At 40.7% G+C, this 10451-nt stretch overlaps 1 protein-coding gene across 3 annotated transcripts in view; it reads left to right on the plus strand.

The window, feature by feature from the left end:
• THRA (thyroid hormone receptor alpha) overlaps window positions 1–9237 on the plus strand; it is a 146533-nt gene extending 137296 nt beyond the window's left edge. For all 3 annotated transcript variants that reach the window (XM_044300235.1, XM_044300238.1, XM_044300237.1), the window contains exon 9: window positions 349–9237. In XM_044300235.1, coding sequence (XP_044156170.1) covers window positions 349–599 — 251 coding nt within the window. In that variant the 3' untranslated portion in view covers window positions 600–9237. The remainder of the gene's footprint in view (window positions 1–348) is intronic.
• The last annotated feature ends 1214 nt before the right edge of the window (window positions 9238–10451 follow it).

Raw genomic sequence — 10451 nt, forward strand, 5'->3', positions numbered from 1 at the left:
GAAAGTCCCATTTTAATCGAGATGCCTGGAAGTTTCTTTCACCAATCTTGTTTCAACAATTAAAATGAAAGGCTATGATAGGTTGTGTTCATTTTTGATGTTTTGTGGCCTTTCTTACTGCATCTTGCTGCTGATGAGTGGAAGAGTGTGGTCTGTACAATGTTCTAATCTACATTAAAAAGCATAGCAGTGCATGGCCTTCTATGTGTTCCTTCTATTTTAGCTTGCTTTTTAATTATGCAAACTACACAATAATGTTAACCCTTAAACGTTGCACAAGTTATTATATAAAAATATGATTCAGTCTTGTCTCCTGTCATAACTTTTAAGTCTTCTCTCCTTTCTTAGACCGAACAGGCCTGATCTGCACAGACAAGATAGAGAAATGTCAGGAGACGTACCTCCTCGCCTTCGAACACTACATCAACCACCGCAAACACAACATTCCCCACTTCTGGCCCAAGCTCCTGATGAAAGTGACTGACCTGCGCATGATCGGAGCTTGCCATGCCAGTCGCTTCCTACATATGAAAGTTGAGTGCCCCACGGAGCTCTTCCCACCGCTCTTTCTTGAGGTGTTCGAGGACCAGGAAGTCTGAGGGGCAGTGGAGCGGGGTAGAGAGGAAAGGGAATCGCTTAGCTCTATTCCAAACTGCAACCCCTGTAAGGCTCTGAAGTCCTGAGATGAGAGGCTTGTCAAGCTCTTCTACTTATGAAAACTGCCACTACACCCGGCACTAACCAGGAATGGATGCTCCAAGGTTGACAACATTCTGCAGCAATTCTTCAATCACTGTACTGGCATACGCAGAGGAACAAGGATTTAAGGCTTCTTTTGTACCATTCAGCAATCTTGAGATGTGGGCAGTCAACTTTTCCATTGATGCTTGTGAAAACATTTTGGTACACTAAGACTTGAGAAATAATCATCCTCAGTGTTCACCCCCAGTGAATATTTCCTAGGTTGACATAAATGTGGATATGGGAACGGTAAAAGCTATGAGCAAGGCTAAACATTCTCTTGCCCCCCATATAAAATATTCATGGTGTTTATGTGTGTGTATGTGTATATATATATATATATATATATATATATATATATATATATATATATATAGACAAAGGCTTCAACTTGGGTAGCGCTTGGCCATACTATGCTGAGACATTTGTAGACTCAGGACCAAATGGCTCCAAAGTCATCTTGCTTGGCCAGAGCTGCCTTGTACACATTGTTCGTGTCCACCACTGAAGAAGTGGGCCTTCCCCTCGCCCTTCTGTAACATGCAAATTGTCCATCTGTCCCATTTCTGTGAGCTGAGGATTTGTTACAGAACAGGGCACATAAACTCTGATTCTTAGGTGTGAAATATCTAAAATATCTGATTATGCAGTATATCTGTATTTATATATACACCTTATTTGTAATCTAAAAAAGCCATGTTTCAACATGAATTTAGAATAATTGACCTAGACCAAGGAGAAGACCAGCAGTGGTCAATATATTAAAGGGTAAGTTTATTATAAAATGAACTGCATGTCTCTATGAGTTCAGTATCGCAGGCGGAACGCTGTTGAATTGTTGGACTTCAGCAACAAGGGTATGCATCTGGCATATATTATGTAGAACGTAGGTGCAGAATACAGAATGTTGCATATTTGTAAATCGGTACGTTATATACATATGGAGTTATATTGCAAAATCAGATATATATCTTCCCCAGCCTCTCAATTCACCTATCCAGTGAGTTAGGATGAATGTTAGGCCTTCCTCATTTACCATCAAGGAAGCAGGGGGATGTAGTTGTTTCTATGCCCGCACACAGAATTCCCTCTATGGCACCCTCGGTTTATAAAAATCATCCACACATGCCCATTTGGGTTGAAAAATTGCACCAAAGTCTCCCTTTGTTATTCCCATTGTCCCCATTACACTGCCATGCGGAAAACAAGGAACCCACTGAAGCTATACAAACCAAAAATGTTTCTAAGAAGCACTTTTAAATACCATTATTGCAAATGTTAGCCCTTCTTTGCTGCTCTTGAACCCTACAATGATGAATCTTTTAGTGATCGGCTCCTACATGGCTTTTCGAAGTTCCAGGCCTTACTGTATAGCCAGCAATGTCTCTTTACAAACCCTTTTTTGAGGGTTGCTCTGCCAATACTACAAGATGGGGAAAGCCTGTTTTCTTTACCTATGCCCATTCCCTATCTTCTTGCACTTTGCAGAAAGCACTTCTTACCAATGATGGTTTCCAATTTATGTTTGAATGTTTTTTTCTAATAAGCTCAATGAAAATAAGCACTTAATTTTGATTTTCCTAATTTTTTTTTCAAACCCATATATATTTTAGACTTAATCTTGTCCACTTGTGGGGCACCTTTTTGAGAGAGCATTAAATTCTCAAATTAGCACTAAAATAAAAGTTTAAAAATAAAAAGTCTTGGTTGTACCTACCCGAGGAGGGCTAGATATCACCTAGGGTGCTGCCGCATGTTCAGATTTTTTTGCCAAACCATGAGTGGATAAAAAAAGAGAAGTAGTCTCTCTCCTTAATACTTTCTCACATTGTGATCCACGTCTGATTTTGGCTTCAAAAATTGGATAGAAAACACGTACATGTGGCAGCACCTTAAGAAAGACAAAGATGAATATATTGAAATCCTCTCCTCCTTTGACAATAAGGCAACCGTAGTGTGCTATCTTCAGCTGTGTATGATGGAGTCAGCCCATTTGTGGACTTATAAATTCATGGGACTAAAGCCCTCAGATTTCTGATTGTATTGCGTTACAAAGTGCCCATACATCAGTTATTCTAGTTCTAGTCTATATAAATACGCAGCACATACGGTAATGCCTGTCTCCACAACTTGGCAGCAGAGGTGCAAATAGAACAAGTGTAGTGCAGCCTGTGGATCTCATTCGCACTTTCCACTATTTTTTTTGTCACATTGAACGTAGTGTCTGATCAACAGGAGATGCTGAGAACATGGATATACAGATTTGTGATTTATAAAATCAGTATTAATTAACTGCAATCCCTGCTCACCCTTGGCTATGAGTCCAGGCAGTGGACAGACTCCTTGCCTGACAGTCTTCCCTCTGTGAGTGTACATACCAAGATAGGTGTCAGTCACTGAGTAGGATCACCCACTGCACTGAGGGAGCAGGTATTCGTATATATAAAATACTATAATAGTTAGTAAGTCAGTAGTTAATTGTTCTATAAAACAGTATATCAATCTGCTCAGCTCCTCCCGCTCTATATTATTGCTTCCTCTTGCCCAGGAAACCATGTTCAATGTGACAGGCTCCCTTGAACTATAGAGGATAGAGGCCAGATGTTACGTGTGTGTAACTGAGACTCTAGAAAATCCTGTTCACACATTGTGGTATTGATCTAGAAGTATTTTAGAGCCTATCTGAATTTTGTTTTTAAACTGCAGCATTCCAAATCTTTGGTATTTTGGTGGCATCTGCTCCCCATTAACTTCGATAGTGAAGATACAGAAGGGAAAATTGTCTTTTTTGGCTGTTACCACATTATGCATAGATCAGTCTTAAATCCCGTTGCCGTAGGAGGTTTGGACTTCAAATAACTATGATATTATAGCCAATGCCAAAATAAGTTGATTTTGTCCATAAAAATAAAGCACTTATTTTTTTTCCAATTTTTTCCAAGCTCTTATAATTTAGTGTTTTAGGGTTCAACATTTTCCGCAGGCAGATTTTCCCTTTCACCCTCAAAAGCCGAATTACTGAAGCACTTAATGATGCATATGCATGTTTGGATACATATTCTTTTATAAATCCTGACTATTCATGCATTTTTTTGTGGGATTTATAATACTTGGAAGCGAGGATGGTTCTGCCAAGGGAATTCTGTGCCATAAAGCTAGGGAGAACAATGTTGCATTTGATTCTATGCCATAAAAGAGATGACAACTAAGCACTGGTAATAATTTGGGATTGTTTAGTGGTGTCTTATCATTGTACCGACAGACTGTAACATGATGGGGGAAAGGAAATGAGTAGTGCATAGTTAACATCTTCTACCCTAACATGGGGAATAGGTCCTCAAGTCATTCCACTACCAGAGAGAATCATGAGCATTGATCTGTGCAACAAGGCTAAATCTGTTACTTGTATGATGAAGCTTGACTAGTCTGCTAAGCTACGGGGAAGTCAATTATATGGTGCAGATTTCTTCTTATAAGGGATAGGGTGGGAGTTGATTAGTGATTTTACATGCCTAGTAATGGTGATGACCAGGGGTGCATTTTACAAGCTTTGCATTTTAAAAGCTGCATTCTTCTCTCTGGTTCTGGGTGGTGCTAAATTTCCTTGCAACGAGAAAAAAAAAAAGAAAAAGAAAGAAAAAACCCTCTAAATTTGTCTTACCTCAGCTGTTGAGTGGATGAAGAGAGTTGTTTTTATTTTTTTTCCTTTTTTTGTGTTTTTCTTTGTTCTGGGCTGGGTTGACGGTCAGCCTTTTGCACTGCCGACTGCCAGTGTGGCCCTGAGCACAGAGCTCTCTCTCTTAGCTTAACGTCTGCGGACTGGCGTTAAAAAGAAATGTGGTCCGGTCCACTCAGTGGACATTAAAAATTCCAGGCCTTCGAGGCCTGGCTAAATTTACCCAGAATCCCTTTCGCCTCTACATCCCTCCTTTTGTCTGTCTCTTTGTCTTTGCATACCTGTGTGCTTAGCACACTCTAAATAAGAAAAACAAAATCTGTATATATTTGTATATATGTGATTCTGTGTATACACCTTTAAGGTGGCTACACGTGTATGTTTGTCTCCCTCATCCCCTTTCAGTCTTGTTACTTTAATTCATTTTGAGGTCCCTTTGCTGCCCATATGCCCCCTCTACCAATCAAAAGGGGATGTGGCAGACTTGCTCTTTTCTTCTGTAATGTGGCTTGAGGTCAAATGGAGGATAGCTCATGCGTAGGCACAGTTGAAGCTTATTTTTGCATCAGGTAGCAGTACGGAGTATTTCGGCAGTCATGCATTTTGTACACCTGCTTAGGAGAACTTATCGTGACAAAAAGATTTGGATATGACTTGGATACTTCACACAACCCTCTTGTCCCACCCATTCGCTGCCAGATGGCTTTAGAAATATGGCTGATGAGAGATGTTTTTTTTTTTTTCTGTTAGGAATGTATTTCACCAGTATGGCTACGTCATTGATGCTTATACCTACTAAATTAATTTACCCACCCACCAACTTTTATTGGGACGTATCCACACAGTTTTTGTAGGTTATTCACCCAACTATACAGCTTGGATTGATACAGATGCTTTTACCTTGGGGAGATGGCAATGCCAACAACTATCTAACCATCTGTATTTTTTCCTTTTCTGCCCGGATTACTGGTCATGCTAGAATGGAGAACCACATGGGTGACAAGTTCCTTCCAAGACAGCAACATCCCAAGTGCTTACAGTAGTTCTAAAGTTAAGCCTGCTTCCTCTCTTCGAGGCCCACATGTACTCTGAAGATTGTATGCCGTTACCTTTCGGGATTGATACAGGAAAATGGTCTTTTCCTTACGCCAACTTCTCAACACTACATGTAATTCTCTCTGGGATATTTTTTTTTTCCGTTCATTCAGTATCTCAAGCAGAGGAATACCTTTTTTACTGACAGTAATAGAGGCGGAGTAATTGGCCCGCCAAGAAGGGAGAAGTGAGTATGAAAGTCTAACTCACTCTCACCTCGCACGTATACACTTTACTCACTCTACCGGGATTAAACCAGGAAGATGTTTGTTGTATTTTTTTCTTCATACACTCATACCTCAACCACCGCAACCTTTCTCTTTCTCTCCTGCCAACCTCACTGTCCTGACTCGGTGAGAAATATGGACTTGGAACTGTATATGAATTTAAATTTCTCACCAGCTGGAAAACTAAAAGGATCTCCACGGACAAGACCCGAGTGGACAGATGGGAGAGTCACTGAACTTTAAATTAAAAAAAAAATTGGGGGACAACTAAATGTCCCTTCATAGTTCTGTCTACAGCATTAAGATATAAACCCAGTGACTGTCTCAGCCACAGATGATCATATAGACCTCAACAGTGTGCCTCCTCCAGCCCTCTGTGACTCAGAAACAACAGCAAGGATTTAACACAACCTTTGTTTCAGAATTTTTAGAAAGCCCTTTAATGTAATTTGATATTTTTGTTCCAGTTTGTTTTAGTTTTGTTTAGTTTTTTGTTTGTTTTTACTTTTTTTTATTCAACTCCAAATGTGTGTGGGAGGGTTACACAAGGGGTTAAACAGATGTTAGCCATAATTAAGACATGTCAAATTTTACAGGAGAGTGAAAGAATTTTTTAATTTGTTTTATTATTTTTGCGTTTTATAAGACGGGGTGGGGGGGTTAGGGGTATGTGAGGCACCCCCTTGCCACCCCCTCCTCATATTCTTAGTATTCGTAATGCATAATGGTGGGTACCATGGGAGGGGTATTCTGACTTCCTTTAACCTCTTGCTTTCAGGAAACTTTCTGACAGTTTAGTGGTTAAACGTTCTTCTCCCTTCAGACCCCTTTTTCCTGCTGGAGATGGTTTGCATATAAAATATTTAAAAAAACTGGTATTACTTTGGCTAGTAATGCAGGACATGGGTGGGTAAATACCCTAGAATGCTACATTATGGATCTCTGGTCTGCAGATGGTTTATTCAAGATATATATTGAGATATATCTATATATAGTTTTTATCCTTGTTTGGTAATTTTTCTATATTTTTTTTTGAAATGTGAGATTAACTTCTTCACTGCTGGAAAACTGCTGTGGCACTGAAGGGGTTAACAGACACTGCACACGCTCTTTCTATTTCTGGGTCAGAATCTGCTCATCTGTCTCGAATGCTCCCAGGTCCTATATGTTTCAAGACACTGGACCTTTATCATTATGCAATATAAGACTGAGCTCCCGTGCCGAAACATGTAAGAGTTCCAAGGAAAAGGCGCCTCGTCCTGCCCTTTTACTCTTTATTGTTCCATAGGTTTGCGTGAATAGTCACGTGACTCGTGCGTACATATGAAAACCACACGATAGATGGTCTTTGCTTGAACTCCCCTGCCTCATTTTGTGCACAAGTTGTTGTTCTCACCAGTGAAGAAGCGATTGCTTTAGTCGTACAATATATATATATATATATATATATATTCACAGATGCTCATTCTGGCCAAACGGGGTCATTGTGTTGCTATATTACGCCCTTTTCCTATCATTTTGTCTTTTGTTCGGAATGTAGAAAAGTAACCCTTCCAAGGTTGGTAAAAGTAATATCTGTGGCCATAGAAGGGTTAAGGCGCAGAGGTTATAAAGAAAAAATAAAAGAAAATAAAAACTGCGTCAGCAATCACAGGGTTAAAACTTTTAAGCTCAATCTCAACCTTTTTCTCGTATGTTCATTTCTTGTGGGAGGATCTGTATATTTAAGTATATATGACATAAAACACACAGAAAAGGAAAAAAAAAAAACGCTTTTTTACGGGTTTCAAGCAGGTCTATTCATCCCTTCAAGTTAACCCATTCGTTGCTGCGCTAGGCCAAAAAAGGCGGTACAGATAGTTAAAAAAAATATGTGTAGTGAGACTTTCTTTGTGAGACAAGGAGCTATGTTCAGTGTCTATCTTGCACATCCCATTTAGTGTTGCTCCCAGTTGCTGGTATCTTCATAGATTTATATCTAGATTATCAAGGGCCTGAAATCCATATTTTACCAGCCTGACCGCCCTAATCACAGGTGACAGCCTGAATGTTTTACACAACTACCCCTATCCGCCCTCACTCAGGTTAGAGACAGTTCAGCATTAGGGATGGTTTATCACCATGCAAAATACCTTATTCATGGTCCAGGACTTAACATCAAAAAGTTGCTGCACCAGCAATATTTTTAGGATTTTCCCCCCATAGACGTTGGGTTTGCTGCTGGCTTTTGCAATGCATATATTCCTGCCAACTTTATGGCTTCAGGGTTATTCCCCATATTATGCCTTGGGCCACATTTTCCATGGACAGCACACATACCCATTGATTTGAATGTGTCTGTTCACACATCAGTATTTTTTTTTTTTACTGACATGCACTACTTTGGTCAGTAAAGTAGTCAGCCCATTATAGTCTATAGGTCCGTGAAAAACCACAGATGGCATCTGTGTTGCCTCCGTGCTTGGTCCGTTTTTTTTACTGACCACTGATTGGAGATGCTTTAGAAATGAACTTTAAATTAACACCAAACGGACACGGAAATGTGAATTAGGCCTAAAAGATAATGTTTTGCTTTAGATCATATTCACATCTTATCTAGTAATTTTCTAGTAAGTGTACAGTCCTATGAGCCTTGAGGTACTTGCACATTTAATGGATTACGCACGTTTTAGTCCATGCGGATTTGCACGCAGAAAAACTGCAGCATAATACACTACCAGTAGAGTATGTGAGCTCTCATGTACACTTTGCTTTATGTGGAGATTGACCTGCCGTGTGGATTTAGAAATCTGCAGCATACCAATTGTTTGTGTGTGTGTGGAATTCACCATTTTCAATGCAAGGGTGAAATCTACGGAAAATCTGCATCAAAAATGCAAGTAAAGCATGCAGTATTTGGTGCGGCCCTGGTGCACGAAAACGGCCAATTTTCTGTTTTGAAATCTGAGGGTGGCTGCACACAACGTAGATTTATGTGCAAAAATCTGCATGAAATCTAGACCAAAACGGCAGAAAAAATCAAACGTAAATCCGCACTATTTATCAAATTTTTTAGATGAGACCTGTGGAAAATCCGCATCAAATCCATGCGAAAAAAGTGCTAAATAGTTTTCATATCCGCACAAGAAAAACAATAATTGACATGCTGCAGATTTCTAAATCCTGGTCCATTTCCGCACTTAAAAAAAAAGATAAATATACATGAGATTTGTCTATTCTCATACACAGGGGTGCACCACCAATGAGGCCAGGTGAGGCGATCACGTCAGGCAGCACCAGGTAGGGGCAGTGGAAGGGCCATGGGCAATGAGCGCTTTCATTGTGGCAAAAGGGCTAGGTTAAGAAATTGACATTGGCAGGGGGCCGTGTTTCTGTTTTCGGCAGAAAGGCTAGGTGCACCCCTGCACTTTGCTGGTACTGTATATGGCTACATGCATACAACCGTGCAGTTTTTTGCGGTCTGCAAACCGCGGATCCGCAAAAAACGGAAGATGCCCGTGTGCCTTCCGCAATTTGCGGAACGGGCGGCCCATTGTAGACATGCCTATTCTTGTCCACAAAACGGACAAGAATAGGACATGTTATATTTTTTTTGCGGGGCCACGGAACGGTGCAACGGATGCGGACAACGGTCGTGTGCATGAGGCCTTACTCTTCGATTTTTCTGCAAGAAAACATTGTGTGCAGGTTACCCTAAAGCAGTGATGGTGAACCTTTCACAGACCGAGTGCCCAAACTGCAACCCAAAACCCACTTATTTATCTCAAAGTGCCAACACGGCAATTTAACCTGAATACTACAGTCCAATATAGTATCTTCCATGTACTTTATCATTTAAGCTATAATAGCCTGCCTACATTCAGTGCGCTGCCTGTGCTGTGCATAGTGTGCCCGGTGCTGATGAATGGCAGGAAAAGTCTAAAGCATATTAGTACACCATAGCCTTTTTTGCGGGTGCCCACAAGAGGGCTCTGAGTGCCGCCTCTGGCACCCGTGCCATAGGTTCGCCACCACTGCCCTAAAGGGAAGGTCATAAAATGATGATGAACTGGATATAGATAAGATTCTTAAAGGAGAACTCCCAATGTATTTAATATGTGCTCCAAGCGTTAAACATGCAACATTTGAATGCCTTAGCAAAGATGATTAAATTACGGGACACCTATAAGAAATGTTTCTTTGGTCTCTGCCCCCATTATAAGGTGATAGTGATGCCAGCACAGAAGTCTGTCTCACAGCAATACCCTTGACTTCAACTGCTAATAACGTGACTTAGGATATTAAAAACAATCTCATAGTTTTAAAATCAAAAAAGGGACAATTTCATATACACTGGACTTCTCCTCTAAGGATTCGGCAACATGGCGAGTTTGGGCACTACACATGTTGTGCGCCTGTGTTGCGTCCAAATTTCACAGTGTAGCAGGGCTGCCACCGGAATGGACGAGTGCGACTCGTTTGATGTGATCCCGACAAGTGAATCGCTAAAAATCCAGCACTGCGACCTACTGCACTGTGATACCTGGCCGCGACACGTGTCGCCCCCAAAATCGTTGTGTAGCCGTACCCTTAAACAAGTGCAATAACATTACGCAACATGGCAATCGGGCACAATGAACAGTAGTCACCACTATCCCTCTATGTGCTGAACATTGTTAAAAACCCATTTAAAGAATCCTGTGTCACTGCTGCAACCCACTTTTTCTTACCAA

Source organism: Bufo gargarizans, chromosome 6 (genome assembly GCF_014858855.1).
Source record: "Bufo gargarizans isolate SCDJY-AF-19 chromosome 6, ASM1485885v1, whole genome shotgun sequence".
NCBI classification, from domain to species: Eukaryota; Metazoa; Chordata; class Amphibia; order Anura; family Bufonidae; genus Bufo; species Bufo gargarizans.